At 35.4% G+C, this 21,445-nt stretch overlaps 1 protein-coding gene and 1 non-coding gene across 2 annotated transcripts; both read right to left on the bottom strand.

Annotated features, from left to right (window-relative positions):
• Window positions 1–452: 452 nt before the first annotated feature.
• Window positions 453–11,390, bottom strand: LOC135153319 (C-type mannose receptor 2-like). The gene is made up of 6 exons (XM_064095864.1): window positions 10,831–11,390; window positions 9,780–9,846; window positions 8,026–8,421; window positions 7,686–7,850; window positions 5,697–5,927; window positions 453–1,297 (listed from the first exon to the last, which is right to left on the bottom strand). Exons 1-6 carry the CDS (start codon window positions 10,852–10,854, stop codon window positions 1,044–1,046), a joined length of 1,137 nt encoding a protein of 378 aa, XP_063951934.1. The 5' UTR covers window positions 10,855–11,390; the 3' UTR covers window positions 453–1,043.
• Window positions 11,391–13,876: 2,486 nt separating this feature from the next.
• TRNAM-CAU (transfer RNA methionine (anticodon CAU)) lies at window positions 13,877–13,949 on the bottom strand. The gene has a single exon. It is a non-coding gene; the product is annotated as a tRNA-Met (tRNA).
• Window positions 13,950–21,445: the final 7,496 nt, after the last annotated feature.

The following is a 21,445-nucleotide window of genomic DNA, read 5'->3' as shown; positions in this document are numbered from 1 at the left end:
CTGACCCACTATTTTTTGACAACAAATTGCTGAAGATAAACGACCTATACTTATTTCATTTCGGGCAATTTATGTTTAAATATAACGAAAATATTCTTCCACGTGTATTTGATTCTCTGTTTCCTCTTAATCGGTTTTTTCATAATTACCCTACAAGGCAATCTAACGAATTTCATTTACCCCGTTTTAGAACTTTATTGGCAAAGAGTACATTGATGTTCGATGGCCCTAGTTTTTGGAACTAACATAAAAACAGCCCTTCCATACATTCTTTTAAAAGAAAACTGAAAAACTTCTTACTTAAATCCTACCGAGGTCTTCATTACTAATTCCCGCTCGTTATCATCTCCTCTCAGACATCAAGTTATTTTTATTAGTCTTTATCATCTTGTTTTATTCTCTAATTTCGGTCGCAATTCGTCCTGTTTCTATTTATGTTTATTTCTCCTTTTGTCATGTTTGTCGTCCTGTTCTTGTTTTTTTTTTCTTCGTGGTATTTTACTCTTTATTAGTTTTGTCTTGTTCTGTGGGTTATCTTGTTCTTTTTAATCTATTCAGTAAGTCTCCGTAGGCAAATAGCAACCATTGCGTCTCTCCCCCCCCCCCTCTTTCTTTCTCTCTCTCTCTCTCATCTTTTCTCTTCCTTGAGGGAGTTTCACATTATACAAGCTTTGCTTTAGAGTGAATCTCCCATTTCCACAGATACCTTTTTTTTCTATTTAAATTATATATTATAATTTGTCTACGAAAGGCACCACATTTTGTATATATCTTTATATGTTAATTATCATGGATGTTTTTTTAATATGATTATAATGACAATGATTTGTATCGCAAATATTTGTTACAATGTATGAAAATGATTTGTATCAATATTTATGTTATTTCTGTTGGAAATAAATCTGAATCTGAATCTGAATCTAAAGTGCATTCCCGATATCCTTGCTGAGCGATCTGGCCGAAAATATATATTGATCGGGTTTGATCGGGTCTGGGTGGGATAAGTTCGGCAATGGGGACAAAGAGCATGGGAATATTAATGTTCAAACAGAGGTGTACTGGTAGAATTCTTGCCCTCCAGAACTAGTCCCAGTTGCTTTATTAGATACGATGCATCTCCTATTCATATGATTGTAGGCAAATGATACACACTCTTGATGATATGTACATAGAGATGCACATCCTATGGTACTTGCTGTTGTGACGTCAGCGATGATAGATTCCGAAATTGGTACGCTGTTTCCTCGTTTCATCGTGAACCGTTTTTCACGTTTTTGGTGCCGATGTCTCGAAAGCTCTGCAAATGTGTAAAATTGTGTTAGATTCATATTATTTATAGCATTACTATTATAACATTATCGTTATTTTTTCAATAGGCCTATCTGTAGGAGCAGAAGTAAAAGTAGTAGTAGAAGTAGTAGTAGAAGTAGTAGTAGTAGTAGTAGTAGTAGTAGTGGTGGTGGTAGTAGTAGTAGTAGTAGTAGTAGTAGGAGTAGTAGGAGTAATAATAGTAGTAGTTGTAGTAGTGGTGGTAGTAGTAGTAGTAATAGTAGTAGAAGTAGTAGTAGTGGTAGTAGTAGTAGTAGTAGTAGTAGTATTAGTAGTAGGAGTAATAGTAGTAGTAGTTGTTATTGTAGTTTCCCCATGATTGGAGCACACTGCTGATGAGTTTAGCTCACCACATCAGCTCTAGACATTTGTGCTTTGTATTATGGTTCGGTCTTGTTTGGTTGTTCAGGATGTTGATAAATTGATTTTTTGAGACATGAGGAACCCGCAGGACTAGTTTTGTGAGTTTTCTACATTTCTCCAGTAAGGTCACTTTTTTGGCCACGGAAGGACTATCTTGTACAGGAGAGAAGCCATGATACAGCAACCTCTACAAACCATTGCCTTTTGATGTCCACCAATCCGTGAACTTGAGTGCTGAATAGCTTTTGAGCTACCCGAAGGGAGTATTGAATACTTACAATGATGTTCTATAAAACACTTTCTCTACTGTGTCTGCTATAATTCTATGCAGTTTTTGGACTGTATATATAACGATTTAAACAATGATGGCACCTCTTTTCCCCAACTTGAATCTGGTAAATCTCACAAATATTCTGGGAAAGACTGAGTTTTTACCCGAACTTCATCACAACATTCCATGCAATATCTTTTACTGCAAGCTGCAGATGTCAGCTCAAATCCAATCCCAAATAACAGTACTGAAGAGCAAAGAAATGCTTTGGACGAGCTCCGAACCCAATCGACACCAGAGGGCGCACCTTATGTATACAATAGTGCATCCCTGTTGGCACTATAAACACGGTCCATTTACAACAACAGCGACTTGACCCCAGGTATCACAGGCCTAATTCAATCCTTATAGACTCGTGTGTTAAAGTGGTACCTAAAAAGAATTCCTTAAAAATAAGGAGGAAATTCGAGGGTTGAATGTTTACTATCAGTGGATAGGATAAATGTCTGACATTCCATATCTGACCAGAAAAGGGTACCTCGACCGGCTCATTTTGAAAATAAATCAGCATTTATGAAGACTACACCTGACGGGATCAAATTCATCACTTGAGAGAGTCAAATGGCCCTAATTCTTCCGCCCGTAAAAATTTAGTTCCATAGTGGTGATATATCATTCCAATTTGGAAAAAAGAAGTTCAGTAGGTGCCCTCCCTAGAATCAGTGTTAGATTGTCAATCATATTCATTCATTTTTGTCAATCAGCAATATCAAATTAAAAAATTTAGAATGGGTTGGGTCGAATGAATATTTTTTGACTGCCAGTTGTAATTAGGCCCGTGTGACCTTTATTGTATGACACATGGAGGCTTCTTTTTAATTTACCTTCCTGGCTTTTCTTCAACATCTGTACACTCACCTTATAGCAAAGAAATGCATGAAATATACATATGTGTTATGTAATGACAAGTTTAATGTTACTCCTATATGTCTAGTGCCCTATGGATATACACACATCCTATCTGCTTATATGTAGTTTAACAATGGATGCAATGTAGGGCCCAAAGTCCTATAATGATATGAATAGTGTGCATATCTGGATTCAAGAACTGCCCACAATATAAATACCAGATTCACATGAGTTAAATGAGATAACAATAAAAAGAAATGAGAATTAACATACAAGCATACTATACGTTCACATCTTCCTATGACAAGGGGTGTACTGTAAGAGAGAGAGAGGAGGGGCTAGATGGCTTGTATTCTAAATGGGATGGGGCTAGTCTGGCTAGAAGTAAGTAAAAGTTAGAACAATATAGCAGTAGCACTCATTCTCAGCCACCCCCCCCCCCCACATACTTACTATGCCTTTCTCTACCCCCCCCCCCCTCTTGAATCCACCACTCTTCAGCCAAATTCTAAAGTTCTCATGAACCAATTTCACAATTGCAATTGATCAAGGCCTATCTAATGTTTAGTGTTCCTTGGGTGCTATACACGAATACAGATTTATTACAGGATACTGATTTATTTTTAAAATGAGCCGGTCGAGGTACCCTTTTCTGGTCAGATATGGAATGTCAGATATTTATCCTATCCACTGATAGTAAACATTCAACCCTCGAATTTCCTCCTTATTTTTAAGGAATTCTTTTTAGGTACCACTTTAACACACGAGTCTATGGGGATTGAATTAGGCCTGTGATACCCCTTTATTATGGAGGAACCTATCTAAAGTCGGTATATCTCGGAGAAAGATAAGCAGACGAAGTAGATGACCTGTGTTAAGAAATACTTACCATCACATCTCACCATCTTTACTCAGTTCTTTTAAGTCTGCATCAATCCGAGGCTGAAGTCAATATTCCAGATAGTGACAGTGCATCACCGGACAGTACTTACCCAATCAATGTGACAACCAGAGGGCTTCGGGTCGCTCACCTGAACATCCACAGTCTTCTCGGAAAATACGATCACCTAAAGGGAAAACTGGGGAGGAAACCTCAGAAACATCGTTAGATCGCACAGTAACTGACGGAGAACTTGGACTGGATGGCTACTCACTTGAAAGGATGGATCGGCCCGTATAATTCTAAAAGTGGATTCCTCACCACCAATTGAAAATGCGCTCCACAGACCGAAATGGGTTTCGATTAAAGAAAGGTGGAAATACCTTAAATGCAAAACTATGCACACTATTCTTAGCGGGGAAGCACCAATGTATTTCTCTGAACTCGTTATAAGATCATGTAATCATGATAATGTTCACTCGTACAGAACCAGATACTCAGTGCAGAATGGTCGTAGCGTTACCGCATGTACGCACGCAGGCTGGAAAAGGAGGGCTTCTCTCATAGTGATGCCATTCTTTGAAATCAGCTGGATAGTGGTATCCGTATTGCAATTTCAAGACAATCCTTCGCTACATCCTACAGGAGATCGAGAAACCACTAAATTTAGACATCTAACCCTATTTGGCTGGATCCAGGGAGTAGCAAGTAAATATAAAATCATTTAATGAAGATATGGCAAAAGGAAATTTAGACTTGTATGTATTTGCATACGCACAATATATATATATATTAACTTTCGTTCTACATACATGTACATGTACACAGATAATACCCTGCATATTTTTTTCTTCTTTTGTTCTTTGTGCTCATTGTTTGTATGTATTTGTTACTTGTTTGCAGGACCCCCAAGAAAAACAGTGCTTAGCCCACTGACGGGGTAACCATGGGTAAACGAAACGAAATGAATAAAATAAATACATAACTACTAGTTGTAGTATTTTTATTTGAAACATTTTTTTAAATTTCAATTTTAATTTTTAAGCAGTGGTACTTTTAACAGTATTGGTGGTAGCGGTAGTAGTAATAGTAGATAGAAGTAGTAGTAGCAGTGGTGATGGTAGGAGTAGTAGTAGTAGATAGAAGTAGTAGTAGTAGTAGTAGTAGTAGTAGTAGTAGTAGTAGTAGTAGTAATAGTAGTAGTAGTAGTAGTAGTAGTAGTACTAGTAGTAGTAGTAGTAGTAGTAGTAGTAGTAGTAGTAGTATAGGTGGTGGTGGTAGTAGTAGTAGTATAGTAGTAATGGTAGTAGTAGTAGTAGTAGTAGCAGCAGCAGCAGCAGCAGTAGTGTAGTAGTAGTAGTAGCAACAGCGATAGTAGTACTAGTAGTAGTAGTAGTTACAGAAGGCCTAGTATTAGAAGTAGTAGTAGCAGCGATAGTAGTAGTAGTATTAGTAGTAGTAGTAGTAGTAGTAGTAGTAGTAGTAGTAGTAGTAGTAATAGTAGTAGTAGTAGTCGTAGTATTAGTATTAGTAGAAGTAGTAGTAGTAGTAGTAGTAGTAGTAGTAGTAGTAGTAGTAGTAGTAGTAGTAGTAGTAGTAGTAGTAGTCGTATTTGTATCCGGGAGTTGTATTTATTGTTTTTTTTTCAATTTGAAACATTTATTTAATGTTTCAATTTTAATTTTTGAACAGATTCTGTCGTTTCTTTTTAAAAACATCTAATAAGTGCTCTATTGATAATTAGCTATCTATTTAAATATGAATAGATTTTTTAAAGAGTTCTCCTTTCTTTGAAATTGAAAAGTCCACTTGGGTATGCCTATCAAAGCAAGTGAATTTGGAAAATTAAACAGAATGTCACAATTTGAAATTGTTTATGTTCGCAATATGTAAATACTTTGTGATCGCATTGATTAATAATATGTGGAGTTTTCTGCACTTTACCTTTCCTCTTGCATATATATCCATTGACAAGTTTGCACCTTGAAGCAATCCATGTGGTGTACTTAGTCTGCTTTATCTGAAGGCATCCACTACCGAAGCTTAGATCACCAAAATTAGAATATATCAGTGGCTCTCCACTCATCCAAGCGAGATTATCTTGGGCACTGCCGGCAAGACGCCTCGTCAAACCGATCCAGTAGAATTGGTTGAACCCGTAAATTGCTGTACGGTCTGCAGCGAAAATATTTCATATAATTGAAATCATTTTTGTTTAATTAAAGAAAAATGCATTCATTTGCACGTCATATGTGGTTTGTTCGTGATATGCGAGATAATTTGTCATTTCACTTTATACAGGTCTACTTTGATAAAGTTATTTATACATCTATGGAAAATACAATAGGCTTTTACAGTGGTGCTCAAAAGTTAGTGAATCCCACCAGAAAATGAACTTCTGTCAGGTTTTAGATATTGAATGGTGAAGTCTGGTGATAAAATATTTTATTTGTTTATCTGTAGTGTTGTAGTTTACATTCAGCACTCAGCATGAAGGAGCGCATTCTGATAAGGTGTTCACTAAATTTTGAGCACAAATGATAATTTTTGCCTTTCAAAATAAATTCCTTCTATGAAAAAAAAAGGAATCCGTATGTATCAGCAGAGGCACCTTTTTTTAGAACTGAAAGGAAGTCACCATATTTATTTTTAAATTAGAAAACTTGGTAGCTATTAAATTTTAACTCTTTTATGAAAATAATTTTCGATCCCTTTTTTCGCCTACACAACGCGTCTGAAAAATAACTTCAGATGGAATATAAACCCCTCAAAAAAAGTTTGGAAATCTGTGTTTGGCCTTTATTTCTCCCAATTCCCAGTTTTAAACAATGCATATTTTATATCATTCAAAAGATCATTTAATTCTCTTTAAAATGATACCATGCTTGTTATGATCATGCAATTGCGAAAAGGGGCAGGATTCAAAAGTGTTGGATGAGGTCTGAATTGAAAAGCTGAAAAAACGAGCAAAAAAAGTTTGGAAATCTGAGTTTGGCCATTAATTTCTCCCAACTCCAAATTTTACACAATACATATTTGATATCATTCAAAAGATCATTTAATTCTCTTTGAAACGATACCATGCTTGTTATGATCATGCTATCACGAAAAGAGCAAGATTCAAAAGTTTTGGATGAGGTCTGAATTGAAAAGCTGCAAAACGAGCAGAAATAGTCATGAAGGGTCAATACAGAACATGATTCTTTTGTCTGTGTCAATAGAGATGAAAATTTATTCAAGCCCCTGCTTCTGTCGCAATGGTCCTGTGAGATAACATGGTTTGAGTCGTGGTTTGAAATACCCATGCATGTTTGTTTGTTTGTTATGTGTTTGCTTGTGCAGAGGTGTGTTTGATTCCATGTAAATGTTGATGTTAAGGTGCATGAAAACAATTAAAACAAAACAGTGACTTTCTATATTATGTCATTTTGCAACTTTTGAATTTTGACCTTGCCCCACATTTCAAGGCACTGCACCTCCATGTGAACCATAATCATATCATGTAAAGTATAATATTAAAGAGAATTAAATGATCTATTCATTGATATTGATTACACATTGGTATTTACTAAAACTGAGGAGGAATCATCGATCAAAGCCAAAAGAAACCGATGAGAAACTCACTCATCACCACGGAAAAAAGAACAATATTGTGTCATTTTGCAACTTTTGAATTTTGACCCTGCCCCACATTTCAAGGCACTGCACCTCCATGTGAACCATAATCATATCATGTAGGGTATCATTTTAAATGAAATTAAATGATCTATTTAGTGATATTAATAACACATTGATATTCACTAAAACCGAGGAGGGATTATCGAACAAAGTCAGATTTCCAAACTTTTTTTGAGGAGTTTATATATATATATGTATTTTTATAAATCATTGTCGTTCGTGTCTCATGGAGCCATACAGCCATTATTAACTCACTCATGATAAAATCAAAAATATAATCATTCTCGTCTTCTGTCTCTATATAAGCCAGATGTGCTCCATCTCTTTGGCAATAAACCCGGGCTTGGTCTCGATGAAGATCGCTATCACTCACATAATAACAAGAAGAGTTAAACAAATCCAGATCGGAACAGACACTATCTGTAGATAAAGAGAAAACATGGTAATTTATACGAGATTAATTCATTTTACATTATAATCGGTACTTCTTATCCCTAAATTGCCAAATGAATCTTACTGTGATTGACTGTAAAAGAGGAGGAAAGGTTCAAAACAGAAATGGGAAGGGTGTGAGAAGGAACACGCCCATAGTTACCTGTTTCTCTCCCTTCACACAGAGCCAAATAATCACTATCGCATCTATTATCGTTCCAGCGATACCCTGATCCTGTAGGTTTCAATCGAATACAGTCTGCACCAACATTTTGGGGGCCATTTTCGACGAAATCCCAATTGGTAAAGGTCAAAGGTGATCCGTCCATCCAATGCCAGACCTTATTTTTATCTTCCAAGCCAATCCAATAAGGGATAGTTGTATTCTCAGCGAGCGCAAGTGATCGGATGAATTCACCTTCTTCGATTGATGTGATGTCGACCAATTGGGATTCGAGATTCGAGCACATGATCTGAGCATCATCACGTGTTTTCAGAGATGACGAATCTATGTAATAACATGATGAGTTCCAGTGATGGAAACCAGAAGGGCACAGTCCTGAAGATTAAGATAGAAATAAAAAGGATGTATGATGGGAACAACAATTAGGACAAGAGAAAGGAGAATAAAAAGGTGTTCATATTTGAATATCATCATTCATTTTAATCAATATTTTTTAAAGATCCATTTCCATTTAGTTTGATTTATGCTCTTTACACCTTAGGATTATATGGCATAGTTTCTGGTCATTGTGGTTGACGCAATATAGCACTCAATTATGCGCATTGGGCCTAACTGAGAGCTTGCAGGCAAACCTTAAATTCAATTGTTTACCGAGCAATGTTACCATGGCAATTACTCTTGATGGACCAAATAAGTAAATATGACAAATCATATACCAATCGAAAACTTATAAGCTACTAAACACATCATTGCAAGGCTTTGTGCATTTTCACCACTTACCGGCTGAGAATTTTGTTTAAGAGTAGCGCTAATCATCAACCTTCGAAAATAGGCCTTCTTGTGTATTTCACCGGGCTCAAGACAATGACGTCATGTTGTATTAGAACCATTGTGATTACATAGGTTTGTACATAGAAAAACCAAGTGATTTTTATGCTTTCCAGATTTACGTATTTTATTTTCTTCACTTCTATCACATAGAGAAATGTCTTTTCCCGCCAGCTTGTGATGAGGATATCTACAGCTTTGGACTAGTTTTTGCCATATTTTATTTCCCACTTGTTTTGGGCAGCTTTCCAAATCTATCTGCATTCAGATTATAATTATGTAACAACACTTCCTGACATAGCGATTTCGGACCAATAAGAGCCAAACAAAGAAATCACAAAAACCTAGTGAAGAGTTGAATGTTTCCATCAATATGAGTACCGGATAATTGTTAGCGACATTTTCCTCCGCAAATTGAAGAAAGAAACTCGAATTTATGGTATGGAATCGCAACCCTCTTGACAAAATGTGACGTCACATAATTCAGGCCCCGTTAACAAGCTGATAAAGCCTAGTGTCGAAACCTTACAATCCGTGGTTATCATCAAACTGCTCAGCGTTCAAGCTGAGAATATGCATAAAATTTACCTTGTAACTATGTAGCTTGTATATTTCCTATCCATTACTAGGACAGTACTTGAACTGAATGATGATCCTAAGCACTGTTTGAAGACATTGAAATTTGTGAGATATTTCCTATTTTTGAGCAAGCGCCATGAGCGCCCAGCTGAGGCGGATACCGGCGCTATACAAGAACCCATCATCATCATCATTTGTCAAATTCACTTCTAGCTCCATTCTGGGTCTTTAATGTTCTCCTTTTTATTTGTGTTAACATCAATAAATGAATTTATAGTAACGATAAACAAGCTGATACGATTCTGATAAATACCTACCATACTTACTCTTGCTTGGATTTTGATTGGTGTGGCCTGCAGCAGCAAATGCCGAAAACATAAGCAAGAGACCTACCTGAAGAAAAAAAAGCAAATAACATTTTTAACGGATATCGATAGTAATGCAGAGTTCGGTATACAATGTTCATGCTTGATGTTTTACAGAAATATTATAGTAATGATAATGTTAATTCTCGATTTCATTGGGTTTTTTTAAGGAAGGCAAATTAGATATTGCTCGCAGGAGATACAGACAAATTAAACTCCGGTATAGGGAAGGGGGGAGGGGGGCTGCAACCATACATAAATTTAATTTATCTTTAAGATTTATCAAAACACCTGTCTAGCTAAATTAGAATGAGATGACACCAGACGGTGGACTGCACTAACCAACAAGTAACGGAAACCCCAAGGTTCATTAAAATATGTGTAGGCCTATGTTTTGTTTGGTTGTTTTTCAAAAGGATTGCTTTCGTAAGTCAAATCTATGCAAAACTTAAGTGGCTTGTATTCAATAAGAATAAATGGAATATACGAGTAGTCGTTTAAATGTAAATTTGTCTTTTTTTACAATTTTATTTCATTTTGAAATATAATTTTCATCTAATAGCGCATTTAAAAAAAAATCAATAGTACATTTGGTCTATATAATTATCAAATAACCTAAATAATAAAAACCAGACATATCTCTCACAATCTAAGTAATAAAATATTAGATATCAAGAAAAACGAATATATACGAATTCATATTTAGAGAAAAAAATTGGTTGAGAAAAGTTTGTAAATATATTGAAAAACAATGTGAAGATGATTTGCATCATTTTTATAGGGCCATTAACAACAGGGTTAATTTTTTTTTTAATCGCAAACACTTCTTAAAAAAACTAAGAATTCGAATTCATGTATCTGGTAGAAATTATTACCAAATCGATGGTGATAAACAAGAAAGCTTATGATGTAGGCAAATCCTTATATTGAAAGACACGAGATATAAATAAGATAAAATGAATGCCAAATATGATATCACTGAAAAGGAAATAAGAAATATGAATATACTTACATATGTCATCCAAGTTACAGGCATCTTTCGGTTTAAATCCGATAGTTCCAAAGAAGAAAATCTTCCAGCGAAACACACAAAAGCATCCCGAGAGAATTAAATTGAGTATGAATATCACATCTCCAGGAAAATGATTTAAAGTGATGTAGGTTTATTGATCACCAATGATATTGATGCCGGCGCTAATGAAATACTCTCCCGGTCGCGGGATTTTAAACGCCTATTGGCGTAAGGCCTATAAAAATAGATATTTCAAGGGGACGTCATCACAAGTTGACAGTTCCTGAGAAAACACCAGCAAGACTCTAAGATTATCACTCTAGTCTTCTAACATGACAAAACGATATAATGTGTGATCTGTATATTCATTAAAGTGTCGTATTAATCCGGGTGACTCTGATATATAATGTCCTAGGGAGAAAAGCTTCAAGATTTGGGGGAAATGAGAAGTGAACCTCGAGTGCATTTTATGAATATTTGCTGTCTTTCCTTGATTGTGATTGGCTACAGAGCATAGTTCTTATAGAAACTTGTGGGTGGAAACGCTATCCAGGACTTCCTCCGACCCACCCCCTCCCCCATCTAATAAGTAGGCCTATAGACATGGATACGGTATATAAGCATAAATGATATGATTTTTCATCAAATTAATGTCTGACCCATTTTAATTATTGAATACGATAAACTTTTTCCCATTTTGATACAAGGCCGTGAATTTATTGTACTGACATTTTGCATTATTGGCAGATGATCAGATGATTCGGCAATTATAGGTTTTCAGGTGCGTGGTGCCGATTATTCTCCACAAAATCATCCATGCGTCCATTAAAATGGTAATATCATTTATCGCGAGAGAATGTATAATATATGGTGTCGAACATTGGTTTATTTGTAGGTACTCCAAGGTAAATTCTAATAAAGTTAATGGTTTGAGTACAATCCTCAATTTTAACTTCATTTGCCGCATCAATACTGTAGTTTAAATTTTAATGTAATTCTATAAATCAATTCCTTACTTGTATTATTAACTGAGTAATTCTGGTTTCAGTGCAATCCCATTTTTTAACTTCATTTGCCTCATGAATACTGTAGTTAAATTCTTAATGTACATGTATATCTATGAATTGAGACATAAATTGCAAATAATCTGATTAATAATGAGTTGCAATATTGTTCAAAGTGAAATTCGGAGCGATCATTATTCATGACAATGAAATGGGCATTTCTATAATCAGATGTGAGGAAAAAGTCCCGGGGACTTCTTAACCAATTTGTATGATTAGCATAAAGTAATTTTCATCAATGCAAAAGCATCAGTCATAATGCCATTTTATGTGAATATGTTCCAAAGGAGTCAAGCCCTATTGTAGGGTATATAATGCCTGTCATAGTCCCCTTACAAATAGTTCCATAAAATTAGAGTAATTGGAGTTTACTTGCATTTTTTTTTATATGAACAGCGTTTTATAATTCTATTCCTCTTTTTCCTTCTCCCCATTGCGTCTTCTCTCACATGAAGCAACTTTCAAGCCTTGCCGCGACTCTGATGGCCTCCACATATATTTTCTTTTTCAAATCAAAAGCATATTTCTATCTTTCAAAGTTTTTCAAGTTGACGATGATTTTGCTCCATTGCCATACTTGACAACACATGACCTGTATCATCAATGTTCGAAAGTAAATGAAATAATGTTGTTCAAAGTAATTATAAATTACAGCAAGAAAGACAGAAGGTAACGGGAAAGGGGGGGGGGGTAAGTACTAGGTCTAAAATGTAGACATATGTGATATATCAAAGTTATGTACAAAGCAATACATTTGCAGGAAATAGGTCAACTCCTAAAAATATATTGTTATGATTAATAATTATTTTTTTATTGGGGTAACAAAAATTATTAATTCAGCAGTCTAAAAATATTATTGGACCTACCAGCAGTGTACAGTTGGCTCAATTGGTAAAGCGTTCGTCTCACAACCGGGAGGTCGGGGGTTCAAACCCCGGCCGCGTCAGACCAAAAGACGTAAAAAGATGGGAGTTGCTGCTACCCTGTTTGGCGTTCAACGTTTGTTTAAGGGCTAGAGCCTTGTCGATCTGGCGCTGCACAGTGGCTGCCGGGCCAACGATCAACTGGGCGAAATGAAATTTCGGAATATTTCTATTCTCAGATTTCTATTTCGAACAATGAAATACGGATTTTCATTTTTTTTACATAACGAAATATACATGGAAAAAGAAACAATCAATACATTAACATCAAACAAAATAGAATGTGATACACATCAAATTGGATAGGGAATTGCAATTATCTCGTTAGTAATCAGAAAACAGTTTTCGATTCTCTATTTTAGGATTTGTATTGATAATTTCTTATTTGACGTGTTAAAGAAAGAGAATCGTTTGAGCAAATAATGAAATGGCCAATCAAACCGGCTCTGTTGGCGAGTGCAGTGAGGATCATTCGAATGTTTGTTACATATCATTAAGGGGCAAACACAGTTATTGGTTAGCGTTTAATAGCAGGCCCAATTCAAATTCAAACATTATTATTTGGGATAAAAACCGTTCGTGATCAGAACTCTGATATCAGCTAAGAATAAATATTCATTATTGATAAAGTTAATCGAATTTGTTGAATTTGGGGATTTGCTGAATTGCTGTTGAGGAAGATATGATATAGAATAAACAACATGACTTGACGAGGTCATAGAAAATGTGTATTGATTCCTCTCAACAATGACTTTTGCGTAAAATCGTCAATGTTCATCTTTCCAGATAATGGAGTGTACATGAATACCACTTAATAGCAACAATCATTAACATGTTGCAGTGTCCTGCTCCAAAGATGGTGCGGTACAATCTGGTATAAAGATGGTTAGTTTTGCATGTAATGAAAAAATAGTGACAATCTTTCAGAAAACCGAACAAAAAATCACATACATAATTCAAAGTTCATTCTGTGAATACACAATTCGATCATCTTTGCACCGAATCATGGCATTTTACAGAGTTGCTGACCAAAAATAATTTATAAAAATGTTGGCAGCCTGCCCCGTGTGAGGATCGAACTCACGACCTTCAGATTATGAGACTGACGCGCTGCCTACTGCGCTAACGAGGCCGCTGAATCTAGTAAAAACTTTCAGTCATTTGGAAATAAATAAGTTTATCTTCACTCGTCATATTTTACTATGAAATACATACACACTATAAGAAATATGGGTGGAGGAAAGGTGCAACTTTGCGGGGAAAAGGTGCAGAGCAACTAATCGAGCACTGTTGCAACTTTCACCCGCCACCGCGGCTGCCCAGGCCAGCGGATGGCGGCAGGGTGCAAGTTTGACTTCATCCTCATCAACATGATCGCAAAGTTCAACCTGCCTGGCAGTGAAAAAGACAAAAAAATTGTTTGCGTGTGCGTACCAATGTGCATCTTGTATACGTGTAATGACAGTAAAATTGTATTTTCAATTGCAAAATTGAGCCTAAATAATGTCGCAGAGACCTTATAGGGTCTGGGAACATAGAATACGTAGAAATCGTAAGTGTTCAGGGGCTAGTGAATTTAAAAAAAACACAATTCGCATGTTTTATGAACATGTTATGGTTGTCATGATTGTTTGGGGGAAATTAATTGCAAAAAAATGTTTAAATCGGGTTGCTGGCAAAGATTATAATTCGGTAACTGTTTTATAAAACTTTTTAGAAATCCTTAAATATGGAGAACCAGCCATTGAGCTTAGGTGTGCGTTTTAAGGCTTTAGTCTACCCCATTCACCAATGATCCACCATTTCCTATATCTGGGCCAATTGATCATTTTGGAATAAAAGGTTGACTTAGAAGTCATGAACTCGGATCATGTGCAGCACAGAAGAATTCTGTATAACCAACTTGGCCAAACGGACAATGCGGACGGCCAGCCACGGTGGCATCCTAAGCTGATAGGAAAACGTGTCAAAGTTGAATCCGTGGCAATCTTATAGGTTTAACTCTGCACCTTTAAAATTGCAGACTAGATGTCACAATGGGAGCACCTTTAATGTTTAATTGTGCACCTTTCTTGATGCAAATAAACACCTATGGGGTGACGTTCTGCACCTTATAGGTGCTCATTTGGGGACGAGTTTCAGATGTACCTCCCCCCACTAAAATTGAAAATAAATGTGGAGAAAGTTCAAATTATATATCTAGCCCTGAAATAGAACGTATACATGATGGGAGAATTGGAATAAATACCAAAATATGGCTTTATTCCGTCAAATTTCTCGAGCAGGATCGAGTGCGTGTAATTGTCCTTAGACATCGTTTTATTTAGTCAGTTAAGGGTCTGAAAGTCTAGACTAGTACATAATCGCAAAAAAAAATTTGGTACAGCGTTTCTTGCTATAGCATAGCGGGAAGAGGTCTTGACTGTCTTGACTACAGTTACAACGAGGTGAGTTTGAGTCCCAAGCAAGACAAGCAACACTTAAAAATCCATAGAAAATTTTGAAGTGAACAAACGGTAAGTCTCGACAATCTTTTGTTATTTTTGTGGGGTACATATGGAACTCTTTCCCTAATTTGCACCTTTCAGAGAGGTGCAAAGTTGCACCTTTCCAAAAAGGTACAAAGTTGCTCCTTAAAGGTGCGCCCAGTGTGACATCTGGTCTGCACCTATAAAGATACAAAGTTGAACCTATTTTCTTAGTGCGTACAGTATTTTACAAACAAATAATCTGAATTTGTTGGCTAATATTAACAGATTGTTGAATAAAATGAAAGAACATGCTCCTGAGCTTAAATGAGACCCTTTTTGTCGCCCTTATACCACGTATTTCTCAACCGAGTGGCGATTAATATGATTAAGGCAATGTTAACCAATCCCAATATTAAATTTTTTTTCAAATAGGGTTGATATGAAACTTTCGTTTCTCCCACTCTGTTGTGTAAGTAACTGGATATGGCTTTTCGAAAAGCTAATTTGTAGACTATTTTATACTCTGTATGACTGAATATATTTCTGTTTCCTGACTGATGACTTTTCACTACTACATAATGTTAAACAGAACTTTTATTGAATAGATAGTTGTCTTTCAGATTAATTTATTCATTTCAATCTGGTATCGGGGTACCAGTGATGACGTCATACTGGCGATGAGGAGGCAGATGGCGGGTTTGGGCACACACTGATATAAACTTGATAAAGCAGCAGTGCTGACTTTGAAAATGACTATAAATAATTATTCATACAAAACACTATTAATATAATTTTACGTTCATTGACCCTAATTGGCATTTAAGCCTTGATCAAGTGACCTAAGACTTGTGCAAGATGGGCAATGATACTGGATTACCCCTATGTCCACATTTCATTGACTATATCCATTGCATGACTACATCATTTTGCTTACTCACTCGCAAACTGGTCATGGTATGCATAGCACTGTTTCCTAAAGCAAGTAAAGTTTTAAAATGCCAAAACTTTTTAATTTACATCTGAATTTGATGAAATTTTCATATTAATTTTTTTAAAGTTTAATCTATTCAAATTACTTTGAGATCGGGATGGATGTCTTTCAACTATTTATTTTATTTATTTCATCCACCCAACACGATGATGCAATTGAGTAGGCCTATATGAATGTATTCTACCAAGAAGTATCCAAAAAGAATGAAAAAACTTCGGTGGATATTCACAATAATCATTTGTTTTTCTTAAAAACTGTGAATGAGCAAATCGAGCGTGCAAAATCTTGACCTTTTAAAAAAAATTGTATTTTGTGATCGTTTCTTCAACATAATATCCTGAAAAACAAAATCATATTTCCCCATTTTCCCTTCATATTATTATTTTTTCTTGGCTGTAAAACTTTGTGAGTGTATGTGAGGAACCCTCGTGTGAAAATTGCCCATGTAATTGTCAAAATACATTTCTCACTTGAAGGGGAGGGGCATTTCAGTTTAGCTATCAGCTCTGACAATTATCTATGAAATCCTTAATTTTGATCTATTAATGATAATAATAATGGTCTTTATTGATACTTTAGAACATTCCTTGTAGCTAAAGGTTGGAGAACATTATGCTTGTACAATGATTCACATAAGAATTAATTAAATTGCAAATGCACACAAAAAGATAGATTAAAATAAAATCAGTACGCGATAAAGGTTTAACTCCATTCGACCTTGCAAAGATAATCAGAACAAATGTAAATTCAGTGGCGGATCTACGGGGGGGGGGGTAAAAGAATGACCTACATTTTTTAGCCAATCCCTTTTTGTACTTTTCATTTTTTCGGGACCCAAATTAGCTTCAGTTGGTAGTAAAACCTTTTTTTTCTCTATTTTTTTGCTCGTCAGATTTCTTAGTCAAACCCCATCCTTGGAAAAAAAGGCTAAATCTGCCCCTGAAATTTGGACTTGAGTCATGGTAGTGCACATGGCAACAAAAAAGAAAGAACAGTAAATAAAAAATAAATAGGCAACTAAGGGCACCGGTATTGAGTGAAAAATTGTCGTGGGTGGTTGAATGTCACGTCTCAATGCTCTGCAGCTAACATAAAGGCTGATTTTTGTGAGAATTAGTTTTCCCCTATCATATTGTACATAATAAAGTGTACAGGAGCCTATATGGCGGCCATCAAGAAAATAAACATTTTGTCAAAAAATATTTTTTCAAAGAGTATTTCACTCCTGCCACACAATTTAATGCATTTTATAGCCAATTTGCGGGGAATTGTATGATTTTCATGGGTAATTTTCATATTTTGGCGGCCATATTGGATTTTGCCAATTTCCGGAAAATGCTGAAGGTTACACGAGTGTCATCATTCAGATTTGTAATCAGCACCTCGAATTGACAAGAAACCATCAAAAATATTGTATATATGAAAAAAAAACAAGATTTAGTCAATTTTCTATGGGGCCTATCCTGGACTAAGCTAACATTTTCATTCTAACGATATTTCTAGTGCCAACTATTATCCATCCCGTCTGAGATATCGATGCTTCCTTAATAACTAGACATGCATTACACCACCTCCAATGTTTACATTATATTGCCATGGATACGACTAAATCACTCCAGTAAAACAGCCCAGGATAAATGCACTCTCTTGACACTTTTCATGGCAGCGTGGAAATAATTGAACTCAGAGTCGACCGTAACTTGTTTGTCCTCATCAAACTAAAAGAAAGTTGATTGAATGTTCTTTGAAAGTTCGATGAAATTGAATCGAGGCTTGAAGAGCCACGTTTAGGCAGTACACCTAACATGTCATTGATAAACTTGAATGATGAATATGAAATACATGACGCATTAAGTTCTTATTCTTTTCATATTTCTCAAATTTCACTTTTTATTCTTCGTGATAACAACGTGCATGTATTCAAATGCTCTCTAAAAGCTAAAATGTTAAATCAGCAAATGAAAGATTAGAGGAGTGTCAAATTTTGCTAAATGTTGCACGTACCTTTTTAAATGGTTCAACCAAACACTTGAATTGTTGGATTCAGTTTTTGTTGGATATAACATTTGAAAAAGGTTTTCATTAGCTCCTCCAACCTTTTTATTCCTGATTTAACCTTTCATTTGCTAGTGTGAGGGGGAAATGGTATAAACGTTCAAATGAAGAGCTACAAGAGAAAACATACCACTTCCTACTACAATAGATAGATGATACATATGTCTATGATAACCTTACTTTTATATGAGTATAATTACGTATATATGCTATTGTGCAGATAATGTATTCATTATACATGTATAGAATAGAATATTAAAATATTAATGGTTTATTGGCAATCCATGATTGGCAGCCAGTGCGGGCTGAAATCATAAGAACATACAAAGATATTATACAATGAGTAGATAAATAGATAAATGGTTTATTAATAAAAATCAAGACATTTGATCGCGACTAAGGCCGAATTGCGATGTATTTATGTAAGAACACACAAAGATATTATACTATGAGTTGATAGATAGATAGATAAGTAGATGGGTAGATGGACAGATAGGTAGAAAGATAGATAGATTTGATCGCGGCTAAGGCAGAATTGCGATGTATTTAACAACGTAATAATGACACGAAACTGTTCAAACAATAACACAGATAATTACAAAATGAATAAAACGGATAAAGTATGGTATTAAAACTACTTGTGTTGTGGAATTCTAGAAAGGAATATTAAATGATAGTAAATTGTTTGTCTGGGAAATAAGTAGATAAATATAAAAAATTGATAAGCTTTCAATACATACATTTCACAACATGATTTACACAAAGATGGTAGGGGTGGTGGAGTGATGTTTTACGTTCAGGACTCTCTATCCTTCAAAACTAGGAACGACCTCTCATTAACGAGAGGAGCTGGTGAAAGTTTATGCATAGAGGTTGATCTTCCTGATGGAAAGAAATGTGTAGTTTGTCTAATATATAGACCACCAACCACAGATGTGACTAACTTTCTTGCTGATCTTGAATGCCTCATGTCAACTGTTAACTCATCTGGTAAATCTGTCTGTGTGATGGGTGATTTCAATATTGATCTATTATCCAAATCCAATCACTCCCTTAGCTTCCAAAGTATCGTTGATTCAAATGCATTCAATATCATGATTGATAAGCCAACCAGGATTAGCAATCATTCATCCTCATTAATAGATAATATCCTTGTAAAGGCGTCTCAATGTCATTATGAGTCTGGAATGTTTTATTCTGAAATATCTGATCATCTTCCTGTGTTCTGTATAATGTATAGTATTAAAATTGGCAATTTACCGAAAATACGAGATGTACATACATGTAAAGGGAGGAGAAGGATCACTAATGAAGGGATCAATGATCTTAACACAGATTTTCTGTCAATAGATTGGGAGGACGTTCTCACCACTAGTGATGTTAATAGAGCTTATGACAATTTCTGGACCAGGTTCCACTTCTTTTTCAATAAACACTTTCCATATGAAAAATCAATCAATAAGAAAAGAGGATATCACCCATGGATAACCAGGGGCATTATGCAGTCAATAAAGAGGAGAAATGTTCTTTATAAGCGTAGTATTAAGGATAAAACGGATGGAAATATAAATAAATACAAGAAATATAGGAACAAATTGACAACAGTCATACGTTGCTCTCGTAAGTCACATTATTCCTCACAGTTTGAACGAGCAAGGGGTAGTATTTCCTCTACTTGGAAAACTGTGAAAGATATATTAGGTAAGCGAAATAATACAAATACCCCAAACAAGTTTATTCATGATGGAAAGGAATTTACCTCAGCAGATGCAATTGCGAATACCTTTAACAACTATTTTGCAAATGTTGGTCCAAATCAAGCTAAGACAATAGATACACATGATACCAATTTTAGGAAATACCTGCATAACTCGTCACAATCTTCCATCTTCTTTAAGCCAACTGATTATCTTGAAATTCTGAATATAGTACGTACTTTTAAGAATAGTTACTCTTGTGGTTATGATGAATTAAGCACGTCCTTGCTAAAGCAGATTATCGGTTCAATTATAACCCCAGTGGTACACATCTGTAACCTATCTTTCAACAGGAGTATTTCCCTCTAGTTTCAAACTTGCCAAAGTGGTTCCAATTCACAAAAAAGACAATACAGCGACTGTATCTAATTATAGACCAATCTCAATACTACCCAGTTTATCCAAAGCTTTAGAGAGAATTGTCTATAACAGGCTTTATAAATTTATGGATGATCTTGATGATGTATTTGAATTCTGAACAATATGGATTTAGACGATCCAATTCCACTGACCTTGCACTATTGAAGTTTTATGATCGTGTTTCAACTGCCTTAGCAGCTCGCGAGCATGTTGTTGGTGTATTCATGGATCTCAGCAAAGCTTTTGATACACTTGATCATTCGATTCTACTTTGTAAATTGGACCACTATGGAATACGAGGTGTCGCACAACAATGGTTTTCAAGTTATTTATCTCTTAGAAGACAATATACTCATTACAAGGGTACTGACTCAGATGTTTCTTCTCTAACATGTGGTGTCCCACAGGGGTCTATTCTAGGCCCACTACTATTTCTCATATACATTAATGATATTTGTGATGTTTCAGCTGCTTTGCATTACACTTTATTTGCAGATGATACTAATGTTTTCATTTCACATCGTGATGTAAATGTTCTAGAGCGCAAACTGAATTCTGAACTTCCGAAGCTGACATTATGGTTCAGGAGTAACCTATTATCCCTGAATTTAGGGAAAACAAATTTTGTTCATTTTCAGGGGAGGAAATCTACTGGTAACAAACAAATAAGCATTAAAGTAGATGGAGTTGAAATAGAACAAAGGCAGTGTACACAGTTTCTAGGTGTGTATGTTAATCAGAATCTAGACTGGAGTGATCATGTCACTCATATTGTTACCAAAATTTCTAGAAATATTGGTGTATTATATAGGGTAAAAACATTTGTTAATGATAGGATATTATTTATGATATACAATACTCTTGTACTGCCACATATTTCATATTGCAATGTTCTTTGGGCTACATCAAAAGTGTCAACTACCAATATATTTCTCCTGCAAAAGAAAGCAGTTCGCATATGTACTGGGTCTGGTTACAGAGACCATACAAATCC

This window comes from Lytechinus pictus, chromosome 2, assembly GCF_037042905.1.
Source record: "Lytechinus pictus isolate F3 Inbred chromosome 2, Lp3.0, whole genome shotgun sequence".
Taxonomy (NCBI): Eukaryota; Metazoa; Echinodermata; class Echinoidea; order Temnopleuroida; family Toxopneustidae; genus Lytechinus; species Lytechinus pictus.
This window is presented reverse-complemented; position numbering and strand designations above follow the sequence as displayed.

What these genes read in the sequence shown, in the direction of transcription:
- LOC135153319 (XM_064095864.1), bottom strand. Translation starts at nt 10,854, where the DNA reads ATGCCTGTAACTTGGATGACATAT. An exon ending in CTGTAACTTGGATGACATAT is followed by an intron (nt 9,847 to 10,830) that starts GTAAGTATATTC and finishes TTTTTTCTTCAG; the next exon opens with GTAGGTCTCTTGCTTATGTT. An exon ending in GTGTGAAGGGAGAGAAACAG is followed by an intron (nt 7,851 to 8,025) that starts GTAACTATGGGC and finishes CTTTATCTACAG; the next exon opens with ATAGTGTCTGTTCCGATCTG.